This window comes from Ylistrum balloti, unplaced genomic scaffold, assembly GCF_031769215.1.
Source record: "Ylistrum balloti isolate Yb309-2 unplaced genomic scaffold, AGI_CSIRO_Ybal_v1 Utg370280, whole genome shotgun sequence".
Taxonomy (NCBI): Eukaryota; Metazoa; Mollusca; class Bivalvia; order Pectinida; family Pectinidae; genus Ylistrum; species Ylistrum balloti.
In genome coordinates, this window is record NW_026782215.1 from 186,324 (window position 1) to 206,433 (window position 20,110).

Genomic DNA, 20,110 nt, shown 5'->3' on the forward strand with positions numbered 1-20,110 from the left:
TAAAAGGAAGCATATTAATTAAGAATGCTCGGGTTTAGTATTTCCAGTAGTAATGAGGTAATTTACTTACCACGGAAACTACTTATTTTAAGGAATGACGTCACGAGACGGTTGTAAAATCAAATAATGATAAGTAATATAAATCATCAGTTTATTCATTTATTTATATTTATCTATTTATTTGTTTATTTACTTTTGTTTCGGTGTTTGTGTTTTTTCCAGAGTTACGGCGACTGTGATCGGTATAGTGATATGTGGGACTGTATTATTGATATCAACAACAATCATTGTCATATGTTGTTGCTATAAAGCATCCAAAACATCAGTACAGATGATCAACGTCCCATCCGAGTTCGAGAGCAGTTTAGAATGTAAGTCAAGGACATATGTTTATACAAACCACTGACTTATATTTAGAGCTAAGTCCGTTTATAAACATATTGATTGACAGACGAGGTTTTCCTTGATCTGTATGAAATTTGTAGGCTCTCCGTCCTGGTGGAAAAGATAAGATATCTTCAATAGGTATGTTTTAACAACAATATGCAAACTGTTAAAACAGAGTATAATGTTCGAGATAAACAAGGAATATACTAGAATGAATTCTTGACATAATGTCTCTTTATAAACTGCAGAGCGGTTGAGTGACACAAGTCCATCGGAGCTCAAGTGTTATTTAGAATTAACCAATAGTTAGTGAAAAATTCACATTAATGCCAAGACAACATACAGCTGTGAAATGATTAAAAAAAGTTTCCAATTGAGGTCAATTAATGTTTAATCACTGGCTATCTGTCATCCCCCTTTTAACAACCGGGGCCAGTGGATCGCATTACGTAAGCAAGATGTATTTACATTTGGAATAAAGCTATTTCTTACTTAACAGGTGTGTCAAGAACCGAGAGCACATTAACACCTGCTGCGAGACATCCTCATTCCAACGACTACTACCCGCCGATACAGGAGGATGGCATAAGTCTTCCAAGCTATGATCCACCGCCATATTCCCTACATGAAATGAAAGAAACATGAACCTTCGTCTTAACCAGTGATCAGAATTCTTATAAATTTACATAGAAACAGATGTAATGGCATCAAGGCAGCAGGCGGAAATCTTCATACCGCCATTATCGCTCCGGACTCTACTGCAGTCGAAAGCCTTCGGACCGCCATTATCGCTCCGGACTCTACTGCAGTCGAAAGCCTTCGGACCGCCATTATCGCTCCGGACTCTACTGCAGTCGAAAGCCTTCGGACCGCCATTATCGCTCCGGACTCTACTGCAGTCGAAAGCCTTCGGACCGCCATTATCGCTCCGGACACTACTGCAGTCGAAAGCCTTCGGACCGCCATTATCGCTCCGCACTCTACTGCAGTCGAAAGCCTTCGGACCGCCATTATCGCTCCGGACACTACTGCAGTCGAAAGCCTTCGGACCGCCATTATCGCTCCGGACTCTACTGCAGTCGAAAGCCTTCGGACCGCCATTATCGCTCCGGACTCTACTGCAGTCGAAAGCCTTCGGACCGCCATTATCGCTCCGGACACTACTGCAGTCGAAAGCCTTCGGACCGCCATTATCGCTCCGCACTCTACTGCAGTCGAAAGCCTTCGGACCGCCATTATCGCTCCGGACACTACTGCAGTCGAAAGCCTTCGGACCGCCATTATCGCTCCGGACTCTACTGCAGTCGAAAGCCTTCGGACCGCCATTATCGCTCCGGACTCTACTGCAGTCGAAAGCCTTCGGACCGCCATTATCGCTCCGGACTCTACTGCAGTCGAAAGCCTTCGGACCGCCATTATCGCTCCGGACACTACTGCAGTCGAAAGCCTTCGGACCGCCATTATCGCTCCGGACTCCACTGCAGCCGTACTACTGTATTATCACAATAATCTGCCAGGGTTTAAAACGCTATAAAAGTTTTATATATCTTAATTTGAAATTTCATATCATCATTGGACACGTGATCACTGGATTCATTTGAACGCCTTGAAAGCTTATCATCGTGAAATCGACAGCATTCGTCCATATACAATTCATAACTCCTCCGTTTCTTTCGTCCTAAAAGTGTCCCAACTTCGTCATTCATTACTCTGCTCTAATTTGAACGCTAGGGTGTATGGTTGTCTTCCATGTAAATGAGTTTATCGTACATTTGTAGATAACGTACATTGTATGTATGGTCACCATGCTTTTCATACAATTAGCTTTCAGTTTCAAGCCACTGGATCTATACAACACATTCAAGATTAATTCGGTCACTCGGCTCACAGAATAGTTCTACTCGCGGCAAATAAGATGTGTTCAGTTAGAGAAAGTAGATTTGGGTAATTATGTCTGTATGGTAAGTTAGAGGAAAGACGGGGTAATTATGTCTTGTATGGTAAGTTTTATGAAAGAGGGTAATTAAAACTGATGGTAAGTTATATAGGAAAGACGGGGTAATTATGTCTGTATGGTAAGTTAGAGAAAAGACAGGGTAATTATGTCTGTATGGTAAGTTAGAGGAAAGACAGGGTTATTATGTCTGTATGGTAAGTTAAAGGAAAGACGGGGTAATTATGTCTGTATGGTAAGTTAGGGAAAAGACAGGGTAATTATGTCTATATTGTAAGTAAGAGGAAAGACGGGGTAATTATGTCTTTATGGTAAGTTAGAGAAAAGACAGAGTAATTATGTCTGTATGGTAAGTCGGAGGAAAGACGGGGTAATTATGTCTGTATGGTAAGTTAGGGGAAAGACGGGGTAATTATGTCTGTATGGTAGGTTAGAGAAAAGACAGGGTAATTATGTCCGTATGGTAAGTCAGAGGAAAGACGGGGTAATGTTGTCTGTATGGTAGGTTAGAGAAAAGACAAGGTAATTATGTCTGTATGGTAGGTTAGAAGAAAGACAGGGTAATTACGTCTGTATGGTAAGTTAGAGGAAAGACAGGGTAATTATGTCCGTATGGTAAGTCGGAGGAAAGACCGGGTAATCATGTATGTATGGTAAGTTAGAGGAAAGACGGGGTAATTATGTTTGTATGGTAGGTTAGAGAAAAGACAGGGTTATTATGTCTGTATGGTAAGTTAAAGGAAAGACGGTAATTATGTCTATATTGTAAGTAAGAGGAAAGACGGGGTAATTATGTCCGTATGGTAAGTTAGGGGAAAGACGGTAATTATGTCTGTATGGTAAGTCAGAGGAAGGACAGGGTAATTATGTCTGTTTGGCAAGTCAGAGAAAAGACGGGGTAATTATGTCTGTATGGTAGGTTAGAAGAAAGACAGGGTAATTACGTCTGTATGGTAAGTCGGAAGAAAGACGGGGTAATTATGTCTGTATGGTAAGTTAGGGGAAAGACGGGGTAATTATGTCTGTATGGTAGGTTAGAGAAAAGACAGGGTAATTATGTCTGTATGGTAAGTTAGAGGAAAGACGGGGTAATTATGTCTGTATGGTAAGTCAGAGGAAAGACGGGGTAATTATGTCTGTTTGGTAAGTTAGAGGAAAGTCGGGGTAATTATGTCGGTATGGTAGGTTAGAAGAAAGACGGGGTAATTATGTCTGTATGGTAAGTTAGAGGAAAGACTGGGTAATTATGTCTGTATGGTAAGTTAGAGGAAAGACGGTAATTATGTCTGGACGGTAAGTCAGAGGAAAGACGGGGTAATTATGTCTGTATGGTAGGTTAGAAGAAAGACAGGGTAATTATGTCTGTATGGTAAGTTAGAGGAAAGACAGGGTAATTATGTCTGTATGGTAAGTTAGAGAAGAGACAGGGTAATTATGTCCGTATGGTAAGTCGGAGGAAAAACCGGGTAAACATGTATGTATGGTAAGTTAGAGGAAAGACCGGGTAATTATGTCTGTATGGTAAGTTAAAGGAAAGACGGTAATTATGTCTGTATGGTAAGTTAGAAGAAAGACGGGGTAATTATGTCTGTATGGTAAGTTAGGGAAAAGACAGGGTAATTATGTCCGTATGGTAAGTTAAAGGAAAGACGGGGTAATTATGTCTGTATGGTAAGTTAGAAAAAAGACAGGGTAATTATGTCTGTATGGTAAGTTAGAAAAAAGACAGAGTAATTATGTCTTGATGGTAGGTTAGAAGAAAGACAGGGTAAATACGTCTGTATGATAAGTCGGAGGAAAGACGGAGTTATTATGTCTGTATGGTAAGTTAGGGGAAAGACGGGGTAATTATGTCTGTTTGGTAAGTTAGAGGAAAGACGGGGTAATTATGTTTTTATGGTAAGTCAGAGGAAAGACAGGGTAATTATGTTTGTATGGTACGTTAGAAGAAAGACGGGGTAATTATGTCTGTATGGTAAGTTAGAGGAAAGACGGGGTAATTATGTCTGTATGGTAGGTTAGAAGAAAGACAGGGTAATTATGTCTGTATGGTAAGTTAGAGGAAAGACGGGGTAATTATGTCTGTATGGTAAGTCAGAGGAAAGACCGGGTAATCATGTTTGTATGGTAAGTTAAAGGAAAGACGGGGTAATTATGTCTGTATGGTAAGTTAGAGGAAAGACAGGGTAATTATGTCTGTATGGTAAGTTAGAAGAGGAAAGACAGGGGGTAGTTAGAGAAAGAGTAATTATGTCTGTATTATGTCTGTATGGTAGGTCAAGGAAAGACAGGGTAATTATGTCTGTATGATAAGTAAAGAGGAAAGACGGGGTAATTATGAGTAGAAAGACAGGGTAATTATGTCTGTAAGGTAAGTCAGAGGAAAGACGGGGTAATTATGTCTGTATGGTAAGTTAGAGGAAAGACGGGGTAATTATGTCTGTATGGTAAGTCAAAGAAATAAAGGGTAATTATGTCTGTATGGTAAGTCAGAGGAAGGACAGGGTAATTATGTCTGTATGGTAAGTCAGAGGAAAGACGGGGTAATGTTGTCTGTATGGTAGGTTAGAGAAAAGACAGGGTAATTATGTCTGTATTATAGGTTAGAAGAAAAACAGGGTAATTATGTCTGTATGGTAAGTCAGAGGAAAGACGGAGTAATTATGTCTGTTTGGTAAGTTAGAGGAAAGACGGGGTAATTATGTCTGTATGGTAAGTCAGAGGAAAGACAGGGTAATTATGTCTGTATGGTAAGTTAGAGGAAATGTCTGTATGGTAATGGTAAAATATGTCTGTATGGTAAGTAAGACGGGGTAATTATGTCTGTATGGTAGGTTAGAGAAAAGACAGGGTAATTATGTCTGTATGGTAAGTTAGAGAAAAGACAGGGTAATTATGTCCGTATGGTAAGTCGGAGGAAAGACCGGGTAATCATGTATGTATGGTAAGTTAGAGGAAAGACAGGGTAATTATGTCTGTATGGTAGGTTAGAGAAAAGACAGGGTAATTATGTCCGTATGGTAAGTCAGAGGAAAGACAGGGTTATAATGTCTGTATGGTATGTCTGTATGGTAGTTAGAGAAAGACAGGGTAATTATGTCTGTAAGGTAAGTCAGAGGAAGGACTGGGTAATTATGTCTGTATGGTAAGTTAGAGGAAAGACGGTAATTATGTCTGGATGGTAGGTTAGAAGAAAGACAGGGTAATTATGTCTGTATGGTAAGTTAGAGGAAAAGTAATTACAGTAAAAGAAAGGGTAATTATGTCTGTATGGTAAGTTAATGGATAGACGGGGTAATTATGTCTGTATGGTAGGTTAGAGAAAAGACAGGGTAATTATGTCTGTATGGTAGGTTAGAAGAAAAACAGGGTAATTATGTCTGTTTGGTAAGTTAGAGAAAAGACAGGGTAATTATGTCTGTATGGTAAGTCAGAGGAAAGGCAGGGTAATTATGTCTGTATAGTAGGTTAGAGAAAAGACGGGGTAATTATGTCTGTATGGTAGGTCAAAGAAAGACAGGGTAATTATGTCTGTAAGGTAAGTCAGAGGAAGGACTGGGTAATTATGTCTGTATGGTAAGTTAGAGGAAAGACGGTAATTATGTCTGGATGGTAGGTTAGAAGAAAGACAGGGTAATTATGTCTGTATGGTAAGTTAGAGAAAAGACAGGGTAATTATGTCCGTATGGTAAGTTAGAGGAAAGACGGGGTAATTATGTCTGTATGGTAAGTTAGAGGAAAGACGGTAATTATGTCTGGATGGTAAGTCAGAGGAAAGACGGGGTAATATTGTCTGTATGGTAGGTTAGAGGAAAGACATGGTAAGTATGTCTGTTTGGTAAGTTAGGGGAAAGACAAGGTAATTATGTCTGTAGGTAAGTCAGAGGAAGGACTGGGTAATTATGTCTGTATGTTAAGTGAGAGGAAATTCGTTAGAAGAAAGACGGGGTAATTATGTCTGTATGGTAAGTTAGGGGAAAGACGGGGTAATTATGTCTGTATGGTAGGTTAGAGAAAAGACAGGGTAATTATGTCTGTATGGTAAGTTAGAGAAAAGACAGGGTAATTATGTCTGTATGGTAAGTTAGAGAAAAGACAGGGTAATTATGTCTGTATGGTAAGTTAGAGGAAAGACGGGGTAATTATGTCTGTATGGTAAGTCAGAGGAAAGACTGGGTAATTATGTCTGTATGGTAAGTTAGAGGAAAGACAGGGTAATTATGTCTGTATGGTAAGTCAGAGGAAAGACGGGGTAATTATGTCTGTATGGTAAGTTAAAGGAAAGACGGGGTAATTATGTCTGTATGGTAAGTCAGAGGAAAGACAGGATAATTATGTCTGTATGGTATATTAGAGGAAAGACAGGGTAATTATGTCTGTTTGGTAAGTTAGAGGAAAGACGGGGTAATTATGTCTGTATGGTAAGTTAGAGGAAAGACAGGGTAATTATGTCTGTATGGTAAGTCAGAGGAAAGACAGGATAATTATGTCTGTATGGTAGGTTGGAAGACAGACGAAGTAATTATTTCTGTTTGGTAAGTTAGAAGAAAGACGGGGTAATTATGTCTGTTTGGTAAGTCGGAGGAAAGACGGGGTAATTATGTCTGTATGGTAAGTCAGAGGAAAGGCAGGGTAATTATGTCTGTATGGTAAGTTAGAGGAAAGACGGGGTAATTATGTCTGTATGGTAAGTTAGAGAAAAGACAGGGTAATTATGTCTGTATGGTAAGTTAAAGGAAAGACGGGGTAATTATGTCTGTATGGTAGATTAGAGGAAAGACAGGGGAATTATGTCTGTATGGTAAGTTAGAAAAAAGACAGGGTAATTATGTCTGTATGGTAAGTTAGACGAAAGACCGGGTAATCATGTATGTATGATAAGTTAGAGGAAAAGACTGTATGGTAAGTTAGAGAAAAGGGTAATTATGTCTGTATGGTAGGTTAATGGTAAGAGGAAAGACGGGGTAATTATGTCTGTATGGTAAGTTAGAGGAAAGACAGGGTAATTATGTCTGTATGGTAAGTTAGAAGAAAGACGGGGTAATTATGTTTGTATGGTAAATCAGAGGAAAGACAGGGTAATTATGTTTGTATGCTAGGTTAGCAGAAAGACGGGGTAATTATGTCCGTATGGTAAGTTAGGGGAAAGACGGTAATTATGTCTGTATGGTAAGTCAGAGGAAAGACGGGGTAATTATGTCTGTATGGTAAGTTAGAAAAAAGACAGGGTAATTATGTCTGTATGGTCAGTAAGAAAAACGAAAGGTTAATTATTTCTGTATGGTAAGTCAGAGGAAAGACGGGGTAATTATGTCTGTATGATAAGTCAGAGGAAAAGCAGGGTAATTATGTCTGTATGGTAGGTTAGAGAAAAGACAGGGTAATTATGTCTGTATGGTAGGTTAGAAGAAAAACAGGGTAATTATGTCTGTTTGGTAAGTTAGGGGAAAGACGGTAATTATGTCTGTATGGTAAGTCAGAGGAAAGACGGGGTAATTATGTCTGTATGGTAAGTCAGAGGAAAGACAGGGTAATTATGTCTGTATGGTAAGTTAGAGGAAAGACGGGGTAATTATGTCTGTATGGTAGGTTAGAGAAAAGACAGGGTAATTATGTCTGTATGGCGGTAATTATGTCTGGACGGTAAGTCAGAGGAAAGACGGGGTAATATTGTCTGTATGGTAGGTTAGAGGAAAGACATGGTAATTATGTCTGTATGGTAAGTTAGAGAAAAGACAGGGTAATTATGTCTGTATGGTAAGTTAGAGGAAAGACGGGGTAATTATGTCTGTATGGTAAGTTAGAGAAAAGACAGGGTAATTATGTCTGTATGGTAAGTCAGAGGAAAGACAGGATAATTATGTCTGTATGGTAGGTTAGAGAAAAGACAGGGTAATTATGTCCGTATGGTAAGTCAGAGGAAAGACGGGGTAGTGTTGTCTGTATGGTAGGTTAGAGCAAAGACAAGGTAATTATGTCTGTATGGTAGGTTGGGTAATTACGTCTGTATGGTAAGTCGGAGGAAAGACAGGGTAATTACATGTCTGTATGGTAAGTTAGAGAAAACAGGGTCTGTATGGTAAGTCAGAGGAAGGACAGGGTAATTATGTCTGTATGGTAAGTCAGAGAAAAGACGGGGTAATTATGTCTGTATGGTAGGTTAGAAGAAAGACGGGGTAATTATGTCTGTATGGTAAGTTAAAGGAAAGACGGGGTAATTATGTCTGTATGGTAAGTCAGAGGAAAGACCGGGTAATCATGTATGTATGGTAAGTTAGAGGAAAGACAGGGTAATTATGTCTGTATGGTAAGTAAGAGGAAAGACGGGGTAATTATGTCTGTATGGTAAGTTAGAGAAAAGACAGGGTAATTATGTATGTATGGTAAGTTAGAGGAAAGACAGGGTAATTATGTCTGTATGGTAAGTTAGAGAAAAGACAGGGTAATTATGTCTGTATGGTAAGTCAGAGGAAAGACGGGGTAATTATGTCTGTATGGTAAGTTAGAGGAAAGACAGGGTAATTATGTCTGTATGGTAAGTTAGAGGAAAGACGGGGTAATTATGTCTGTATGGTAAGTTAGAGGAAAGACCGGGTAATTATGTTTGTATGGTAGGTTAGAGAAAAGACAGGGTTATTATGTCTGTATGGTAAGTTAAAGGAAAGACGGGGTAATTATGTCTGTATGGTAAGTTAGAGGAAAGACAGGGTAATTATGTCTGTATGGTAGGTTAGAAGAAAGACAGGGTAATTACGTCTGTATGGTAAGTCGGAGGAAAGACGGGGTAATTATGTCTGTATGGTAAGTTAGAGACAAGACAGGGTAATTATGTCCGTATGGTAAATTAAAGGAAAGACGGGGTAATTATGTCTGTATGGTAAGTCAGAGGAAAGACCGGGTAATTATGTCTGTATGGTAAGTCAGAGGAAAGACAGGGTAATTATGTCTGTATGGTAAGTCAGAGAAAAGACGGGGTAATTATGTCTGTATGGTAGGTTAGAAGAAAGACGGGGTAATTATGTCTGTATGGTAAGTTAGGGAAAAGACAGGGTAATTATGTACGTATGGTAAGTTAGAAAAAAGACATGGTTATTATGTCTGTATGGTAAGTTAGAGGAAAGACAGGGTAAGTATATCTGTTTGGTAAGTTAGAGGAAAGACGGGGTAATTATGTCTGTATGGTAAGTCAGAGGAAAGGCAGGGTAATTATGTCTGTATAGTAGGTTAGAGAAAAGACGGGGTAATTATGTCTGTATGGTAAGCTAGAGGAAAGACGGGTAATGATGCATTGGTGGTAAGTTCGGGGAGAAACAAGGTCAAAGGGAAGTAACTCTTTTGTGACTTGATACAATATTTGGTAACATTAAGGCATGATTTGAGAAAAAAGATTTTTAAGGAAGTGAAATGATATGAAAATGTTTATCAAACCATTGATGTTTCTCTCAAAACCTGTACTTCAAAACTTCATCAACTATACTCGCCCAGTAATTCTATGTCATTTAAAGTAAGATTTAGTATGTATCTGTTAAATATAAACTTTATTTATTTTACAACAATTGCGAAACAAGTTATGTCAACTTATACTAATCACTCTTGTTGGCCTGGATGTAAGCGCGCGAGGGGTCTTATTGTACGTACATGTCAAGTTGTGACAACCAGAAAACAAGTATCACGATGTATTGGAAACAGGGTAACAGGTGTTACACAAAGGTTTTGGAAATAGGAAAGTTACTATCTACAAGTGGAAAATTCATATTAGAAGAGTTGTTGCTTAGCAGAGACGAAGTACATGGTAGTATCGTTGAACTTAGATTTCCCAGTATACACAAATGTAGTTTTACTGTCATGAGTTCTGTACATACAATTTAACGAGATATCCATGAGCTTTGATTTGAACGATTCATAGGTATTCAGCTAAAGAAATTCTTAACATATTGCGTTTCGGAACCATTGATCATATATTATCAATACTGCTAAATTTTTGAAATTAACAAGATAAAATACATGTTTACGAAGATCATTAGCGCCATTTCAATAACAGCTATTTAAGTCAGTAATTCTCTCCTGTAAAAATGCAATAATGTATTAAAATTATAACAAATATATCGTCCAACGAAAAAAAATATCTCGACTATATTGGTTTCGTATAATCAGCTTACGACAAGTTTAAATCCCCTGTTGTCGGTTAGGTGAACTCGCTGTGACGTGTATGTCCACTTACGTACATGTATACTGAGAAATTAAGGCCACATGCACGAACACATGGCGATATCAGCTGGTCCTTTTAAATATAACCTGGCCTAATTTGTGGTCATAACAGTAGTTTGGACATTGTCCAAACAAACAAAATGGCGTCCAGGACATATTGGTTTTTGGTGATCGTTCTTTATGACTTTTTAACTGGTAAGTATTTTTTTTAATTTTGAAACTTTACATCTTTCTTTCTGTATAAAATATGTTATTAAATGTGATATTTTTCTTTCAAATTGCGATTGTCTTAAACAGAGATGGCCAGATCTACAACTCTATACAACCTCTATCTTGTGTTTACAGTGGACGAATGCGCTATCCTTAGGCTACCTAACTATAATACTAAATGACTTTTATCGAATGACATGAATGATTCTTTATAAATTTTTATATCAACATATTTTAACATTTGCGATTTCTTTTATCATAAAAAAAAAGAATTATACGTTATAAACAGATTTACTTGTGTTGAGCCCTAAGGCAAGAATCAAATCCGAAAGGTCAATCACACATGTACTGAATACAACACTTACATCAAACCCATTAATTAGAAATGGACACTCCGAAGCTCCATGGCTTATCTACTTGTGTCCGTATAGAAAGTCATATTAATCTTTGTTAGTAATAAGAAGAAAATAATTACACTCTTTATCAACTGGTTAATTTGTACAGCTCATTTAGATTTTTCCAATTCACACGTACTTATATTTTCAAAGTACATTAATGTGGTCAATGCATAGTCTATGTATCATTTCGTGTATATCTTTTTGATTTTGTCTTGTTAACCATTTTCCTTTTATTGAAACGGGGTATCTGTACCATTGAAAAATGGAAGTTTTAGTTTAAACAAAGGGGAGATAACTCGTTTAGATTAGACAGGAACTATATGGCTACCATTGCGATATAACTGTTTTGTTTACAGGTAATGAGGGTGTGTGTGCTTAGAACTATGACTATCGTAACAGTATATCTTCGTTTTTTCAGTAACTAAGGCGGACGTGTGTTACTATGGTTACTATTACAGCTATTATACCTCCCACTATTACTGTGACTCGGGATGTTGTGGGTACTATTACAACCGAATCTGTTGTGACTAGTAAGTAATCTTTCAAACACTGGCATAGTTATGAATTCGAAATACAATAATATACACATGACTAAAAGTTAACACACGTCAATCTCATTACAAATTACGTTCACCTTATCACTTACTTCTGTATGTATAATTTTGTATAATTCTTCTCTTAACGGAAGTATCTTTTAATGAACATATCTTTTACTAAACTATGGTCTTAAATGATGGTCCACATACTTCAGACTATCAATAGATTGACCTAACTGATATTGAGGAAGATAGCATGCTACATGTACGATATTTACAATACACAACATTGTGTACATGCTATGAAACAAACGCTCTATTTAAAAAAAGATACAAATATGTATGTAATTATAATAATCAAAATCTTAAAACTTTTATGTGTACTAAAGTTATTTTTCCGTGGATGTTTGTTAAGAGTATCTTTTATTTGAGAAAACATATTTAGGCTCAAACAAACAAACAAACAAGATGATGGATGTTATAACAAAAATACAATAATTTGGGTTTTTTCAGCACAAACACTGGACAAATCGTCGGTTATGTATTCGGCGCCATGCTGGTATTCGGGTTTATCGGAGTTGTAATTTTTTTGTGTCTTATAAAAAAGAACCGCAGCCAGGGGGCAATCATCCGTCCCGCTAATACAGTGACTGTTGGTAAGTCGAACGACCACGGGTGCGTAAGATATCGGTGTAATTAGGGTTTTGCTTTTTTCGACACATTTTTTAGCTACTATACTTCTTCTGTCTATTTATTTATTGTAAAGCTGACGAATGCAAGTTAAAAATTGTTCATGTTAAGGAAAAAAATTGTGTTTCCCAAATGCTTAATGAGGAGATGTCCCTACGATAACGACCTCCCCGTCACAAGTCGTATCTCTGGCGGACATTTTAGTTCAAGACTTGCCTGGAAACGAGACGTTCAGAGAGGGTTTGGATGGTTATGAATTTATTTGTTGATATATTGTGTCAATTTTTTTTTTCTGAACATACACGGATCATTTCATCATAAAATTGAAAGGCAACTCAATAATTTAAAAAAAAAATGTCAAGAGATAGGCATTTTGATGGGTTCGTCTGCTTTACCACACATACTTCACAAGCTAATCAGTATCCATTTTCTATTTTCTGATGAAAAAAATGCTTAGTTTACCAAAAAATATATATATATATCTTCAGTCACTGATTTTGGTGCTTTGTTTTAGCCACTGTTAACCAGATACAGCCGCCACCATATGGTCATCCGCAGCATTATGGCCAGCCAAGTCTTCATGGACAGCCACAACGTGTTGGTCATTCACCACAGTTTGGAAATCCATCTTATCCCCCTCAAAGTACACTTCCACCTCCGCCGGCCTACACTGCACCTTCTCATCCACCTCCGGCTTATTAGCCCACCGAAATACAGCATCGTGAACTTTCGCCTTCGCCTTCGCACCCGCCTTCACATCCGCCGACCTACAGTGCACCATCTCATTCGCCACCGGCTTACGAAAACATCAATGGCCGTTTCCGCAAGCCTATAACTCGCCATTCTGCAAGTTCCTCACGTGACAGACACACCATTCACTTCCGGTTTCGAAAGCCTACTCTTAGCCATACCGTTCTCAAGCTCTCTGCTAGCACAGATACTGAATTTCGCCCGCACTTGCCAACAATTCACTATTCATTTCATCCCAACATCCACTGCCGTTCTAATCATACAGCACTGTAATGACCACAGACCATTTCAAGATTTTTCAGAAACATACTTATATCATCTGTAATAAAATCACAAACTTCTGTCTAGTATAATCACGTTTGGTTGTATCCGCTTTGGATGATGATCAATTCAAGTCGAGGAGAATACAGACAGTTAGCAAAGTCGGAATAATTTGTCTAAATCGACATTACTTATATTTTTGGGATATATCGTCTATGTTAAAACTTGTATTGAAATATGCTACATATTCAAGCATGCTTGTGGTAGACAATGCTACCGGACAACCTGCATGGCACGTTTCAGAATATGCCCAAATACTTGACACTCTTTCAATTTAAGTAATTATTTTTTCTAGTGTACCACTCCAAAAAGTTTTTTTTTTTCATTTTTCTTCTGAAAATGTATTTGCTGTCCTTTGTTTATCCTACACTTCAACCGTCTTACCGAAATGTTCTAAAATATAGCAAGATTTTACTTACATAATACAATGAATTATATCTTTGTTGATTTTGTAGAAATGACAATATATGTAATCACATTTGTAAGATTGATTATTAAATATTATTGTCAATTAATTTTTGTTTATCTTTTTCTTATTTAGGATATTTTCTTTATTTTTCTTTGTTTTTCCTTGTGTTTTACAATACATTAGAGAGAAGACATTATCACACACAGTATGACAGTACACTATTACAAATATCGTACACAACAAAGTAGTCTAACGCTTACTTTGATAATAACTAATATTATAGTACTGAACAATAATTAATAAAGTAATGGACAATAACTCATAAAGCAATGGACAATAATTTGTATTATAATAATGGACAATAATTTGCATCATAGCAATGGACAATAATTCGTATTATAATAATGGAATATATTCATATTACACCGTACTGGACAATGATTCGTAATTACTAACCCGAGTCGGTTGGAGACAAACGTAATAGAACATTCTTAAATAACATGCCAAATCTAAATACAAGATACACGCTCTTTGAAAATATTATATTAGTAATTTCTATTATAGATTAAAAAGAACATTTTAACAGAAACGTCAAGCGTTTATGGTAGAGAATCTCCCTATACATCTGCTGATTTTGTCCTCATTTCTATTGCATTTCTTTGTCCATTTCTAACATAATTATATACATAGCACTTGCATAATGAGCCGTCTATAAAAAGGGGAGATACGAATTATTAGCACATCAATACATTATCTCTCGATAATAGTATGTGAAATAAATGTTTATAAAACCGACCATTCTTGTATAAGGACTGACTGTATTGTTGACAAAGTATTCCTTTGGAGCCCTGCAGTAAAAGTATGAATACCTTTAGCACGTTAGTTAACGATTACGTCGGCACTAATGGGAGGTGATTGAGGGAATGTTTATCAGTACTATCAATCTTTACAATAGATAAGCTGTAGGTAATTGCTATTGAAAAATACACGTTATAGATATTATATCTGACATGCAATCATTACTTACAGTATTGATCTTTTCAAGATGAAATAATTCGTAAATTCTCAAACTTGGCAAATTTACCAGCAAAGTAAATGAAAATATCAATTTTGTACAAATTACGGTTATCATTTCACACACAAAAAACTAGTAAGGTATATTCAAATGATCATATTTGTATTATACATACAAACATATCTTAACTCTCTAACGAATCTCTTGTGAATCTAACGCTTATATACCGCGAATAGTCATACGCTGAGAGCCACTACATAAATTACTTATACACCGTGATTACATGTGAATAGGTTGTCTATATATGTCCCCAGTCACTGTGAAAGTATAGGACGGGTGACGTGTTTTAATAAAAGGATTTTGGAATGCCCTCCTTGGATGTGTAAATAACGACTGTTGCCCTGGTCATAACATAAACAATTAAAATGGCGGCCGAAGCTACATGGCTGTGGTTTGTGACACTTTTCCAGCTTATCTCACGTAAGTTCTAATATATCAATACATATAACTTAATCAGAGTTCATAGTTGTAACATAAAAATGAACATATTATTCTTTTTATCAAAGATCTGTGGTGAAACACACCGTAATTGTACCATGTGTAAGGGGTCTGAAAATAGTTCTAAGTTATTTTCTCAGTGGTTTTCAAGTTTCAAGTTTTATTATATCCAAATGCAATACAGCATATAGGTACAAGTACATTGTATACATAATTAAATGATAAAAATTCAAATATGTAATGTACAAGATGGCGAAGGACAATTCCATTCAAATACACAAAAATATGTATTAGATATATATATCTAGTACTTGTAGTACCGGTCAGTTACGTGATGAAATACAGTATCTATGACGTTACTACAGGTATATATGTGACGTCATGAAATAATGACAGCAACATAGAAACAATACATAAAAAGCACCGTGGCATATCAATAAAGTAATATTTCGGAGTTATTGACAGATATCAAATAACTGTTATACATTTATATGTATAACTTAATTAATCCTTTCAAATGATATCCCAATATAATGCAGTAGCATATAACAAATATTTATCCAGTCTGTTTAAAGATTTAACCCTTTTACAGGTAAATAATTTTATTAGTTTATAAATACTTGAACGTCTATAATAGTACTTTTTAATGTACGGGATGTGGACATTGGTATCACCGTTAGCCTATCTATACCTGGTGTTTCACTTTCATGACTGCTCTGATCAGTTATTTACGACACTTATATTAAATTGTCTCCTGTTTTCGAAAAAAAAGTCTACCTTGTCATTGATACTAAAATTAACAGGAACGCAACCTTTTTTTTCTAAATATGTAAATAAACCATCGACATGATATGGTGAATCCTTTGAGATATGGGTTATGGTGGGAGATATCTTAATATTTACACTTGTGATACGGAAAAACTGGTCACGGTTAATAAAAAATCAAACATTTCTATTTACCACTTCGAAGACAATGTTTAAAAGATATCACGGTGTTGGAAAATGTCCAATTCCGCCTATTTGTACTTTTGTGTGTCATGTAAAATATCTTTAGTATGTAATTATTAAAAAAATATCAAGAGTGCTATTTAAAACTGTGATGTTTATTCTATACACTAAACGCCCTAGAGTGCTATACATAAAAACGTGAAGGACAGAGAGGTGAATTTCTTATTTAGGTTACGGACGAGTTATCCAGACCAACACCTGTATACCCTAGTTAAAGCGGAATTAAAAATTCTTTAATTGTACAACTATTTAAATTCATTATACACGAATTAAAATGAAGAATCGTATTTGAGCATTTGCTACTTTCAGGTGTCCGCTCTGTGCGGAAATACAGTTTCTCACTACAATGGCTAAAGCATTTTTATGATCTTTCGCAATTAGATTTGTTTGTTACAACAAATAAACTCACTTATTTAAGCAGGTATTTGTATTTCTAAATGAAATATTTCAGGAAATCATAAAGTCATTTTGTGAAATTAATGCACGAGCTAAAATAAAGTTGTTTTCCGTCACTGCCGAATACAGCTAAAAATACATGTGGCAGGTGTATTCCGACAATGGAGGCGCCAGTTGCAGGATAAAGATGTAAACATAATATATGACAATGTCCAGCCTAGTCAGACTTACATAGCACTATGAACATTTCAATATCAGAATTAACACCAAAATAATATCAATGTCTACCAAAAGATATATTATGAAGTGACAATTATTTAAAAAAAATGTTTGTCTTCCAGTTGCCAAGTCGAGCGTGTGTTACTATGGTTATAGCTACAGCTACTACCAACTGTCTTATTACTGTGATAACGGCTGCTGCGGATATTACTACAGTCGCTACTGTTGTTCCAGGTAGATTAACATAAAATCCATGAAGTACCTGTTCATTGTCACTCTAAGTTAACATATCCACATGGTGTGTTTATTCTATAAAACTTTTGGAGAGAGAGAGAGAGAGAGAGAGAGAGAGAGAGAGAGAGAGGGAGAGAGAGAGAGAGAGAGAGAGAGAGAGAGAGAGAGAGAGAGAGAGAGAGAGGGAGGGAGGGAGAGAGAGAGAGAGAGGGAGAGAGAGAGAGAGCTCCTATGATAGTCGAGGAAACTGACGGTTACCACTTTTCAGAAATTGTATTCATTTCCACATCTTATATTGAGGATTATTTTGATTTGGAAAAATAAATTAGCATATTCTGTAATTTAAATGCACATAATCGGAGATTTATTTCATCACATAGTAAGTCATAAAAGGAGACCAGAAACTCTAAATTAAGGGGGATGGGATGGGGTTTGGGTTAGGGGCTTGGGGTTAGAATAAATGAGATACATAGTGGCTGTCATTTGTAACACAAATACTATAATAGATGTCAATAGCAGTATTCATATTGCTAGCCACAAGTGTCCATCAAACTCATACGTTAACAAAAACCTTCATGTTGTTTAACGTTAACTCATTACAAATTATGGATGGGAACAAAATTATCGTCGTGTATTTTATATTATTAACATTTTAATAGATTTACTGAAATCCGTATTGTTTTAAAATAGCATATGTAGATGTAATTTTTGATTGTCACCCTAATGGAGTGTAAACAAAGATTTCATTTTCATCAATGCCAAAGAAAAGATTAGCGTTTCTTATACCCTTTTCTCACTTGAAAACGTGACATTACTTACTCGGATTGACCAAGATTTACATGGCGGGTGTCATCGATGAAGAAGACACTTACTCTTCTGGAACACCTGTTTTTCATTGTACTTTTAATGGATTTCCTTGTAAATTGTTCATATTTTGCCCTAGATTTATTGAATTTGAGTTTATATTGTGATTACTTTGACAGACTGGTATTTTGTTTTGTATCTCTGACATCTGATAGATGCATTTCAATCAAAATTAATATAAGATAAAAAGAATTTTTTAAAACGGAAGTATGATCAATTTGTTGATAAATTACCTTGTTATTAGGAGCAGTTTAGTATCATATCTTAAAATCTAGCCAGTAAAGAATAAAGTTATTTGCCGATTTCATTCCTTCAATAATTCAAGCACGATAACACTTTAACAGAAAGACCGACTTATTGGTTCAATAATTTTTTTTCAGCATAAGTTACGGAGCCATTGCCGGCGCGGTCGTGGGAGGTATCATCCTCATCGCCATTATAGTTGTTGTAGTTATCATCTGTTGTAAAAACAAAGTTTCAACGAGACGAAACGGTGTCGTGATTCCTCAGAACAGAACCACTGTCGGTATGTATAGATAGATAGAGAGAGAGAGAGAGAGACAGAGAGACAGAGAGACAGACACAGAGAGAGAGAGAGAGAGAGAGAGAGAGAGAGAGAGAGAGAGAGAGAGAGAGAGAGAGAGAGAGACCTTAGGTATTACCAATGCCTAAAGGCTAAAGGAAAGCCTGTACAATAATCTTCAAAAGTAATGGCTGTTAGACTGAAGAAGATCTGTACAATAATCTTCAAAAGAAATGACTGTTAGGCTTAAGAAGATCTGTACAATAATCTTCAAAAGAAATGACTGTTAGGCTGAAGAAGATCTGTACAATAATCTTCAAAAGAAATGACTGTTAGGCTGAAGAAGATCTGTACAATAATCTTCAAAAGAAATGGCTGTTAGGCTGAAGAAGATCTGTATATTAATCTTCAAAAGAAATGACTGTTAGGCTGAAGAAGATCTGTACAATAATCTTCAAAAGAAATGACTGTTAGGCTGAAGAAGATCTGTACAATAATCTTCAAAAGAAATGACTGTTAGGCTGAAGAAGATCTGTACAATAATCTTCAAAAGAAATGACTGTTAGGCTGAAGAAGATCTGTACAATAATCTTCAAAAGAAATGGCTGTTAGGCTGAAGAAGATCTGTACAATAATCTTCAAATGAAAGGAAATACTATTTATAAGAGAATTGATTGTATTCAAGATTTCAAACCATGTATATGAAATCTTTTCTATTTCAGCTACAGTTTCAAATGTACAGACCGTGCCGCCACCACCGCCACCACAACCGCAACCTTACTACACCCAGCCTCCGCCCTACCAACAACCTGGAGTAGCCTACCCGCCACCACAGATGTATCCACCAGCACAAGCAAGCAACGATCCAGCATACCCTCCTCCTCCTCCACCGAAATATTAGGACACAGGGTAACTCACCAAATGTGGATACTTAAATGGCTTGATTCGTTGACTGGGCTTACTTTCTTCAGAAGACAGTCGTGGTGATGGTCCATATTTTCCTTCATGAACCCTGTTGGATGTGGACCATATTTCTTGTTTACGTTAGCGAGACGAAATGGCCATTCACCATATCCATTTTGTGGGGATGTTAATATCACGGAATTGCTATAGACAATCTATCCTACACTAATCAACCGATATTGATAGAGCTTAGAATTGACTCTTCTGTCTTTTTTCAATGTAATTAAAGTATCTCATTTTTGTATTTGGAAAGGGGATGGGCATCCTAGACATTTTAGCTACAATAATCATCACTATCAAATATTCATACGTAATATATCTATACTAGTACGAATAAATTTAAAGGATTACATCGTCAGCATGCCTATCGCAAAATGGCCAGATACAGTATTTTTAACTGTTTCTTATAAGATATTAAACTTTATAAAGACAATATCCGTATACTAGCAAAATGTCAAGCGAGAATGCTTTCATCATAGGACAAGAACGGATTTATCATTGGTAATACTTATAAAACATGTAAACTA

At 36.5% G+C, this 20,110-nt stretch overlaps 1 protein-coding gene across 1 annotated transcript; it reads left to right on the plus strand.

Annotated features, from left to right (window-relative positions):
• The first annotated feature begins 15,303 nt into the window (after positions 1–15,303).
• LOC132552803 (protein shisa-5-like) lies at positions 15,304–19,521 on the plus strand. The gene is made up of 4 exons (XM_060216998.1): positions 15,304–15,358; positions 17,122–17,233; positions 18,478–18,623; positions 19,343–19,521. The coding sequence occupies exons 1-4, from the start codon at positions 15,304–15,306 to the stop codon at positions 19,519–19,521; spliced, it is 492 nt and encodes a 163-aa protein (XP_060072981.1).
• The last annotated feature ends 589 nt before the right edge of the window (positions 19,522–20,110 follow it).

Coding starts and splice junctions, on each gene's coding strand:
- LOC132552803 (XM_060216998.1), top strand. CDS start 15,304: ATGGCGGCCGAAGCTACATGGCTGTGGTTTGTGACACTTTTCCAGCTT. Junction 15,359..17,121: donor ACTTTTCCAGCTTATCTCAC/GTAAGTTCTAAT, acceptor TTTGTCTTCCAG/TTGCCAAGTCGAGCGTGTGT. Junction 17,234..18,477: donor AGTCGCTACTGTTGTTCCAG/GTAGATTAACAT, acceptor ATTTTTTTTCAG/CATAAGTTACGGAGCCATTG.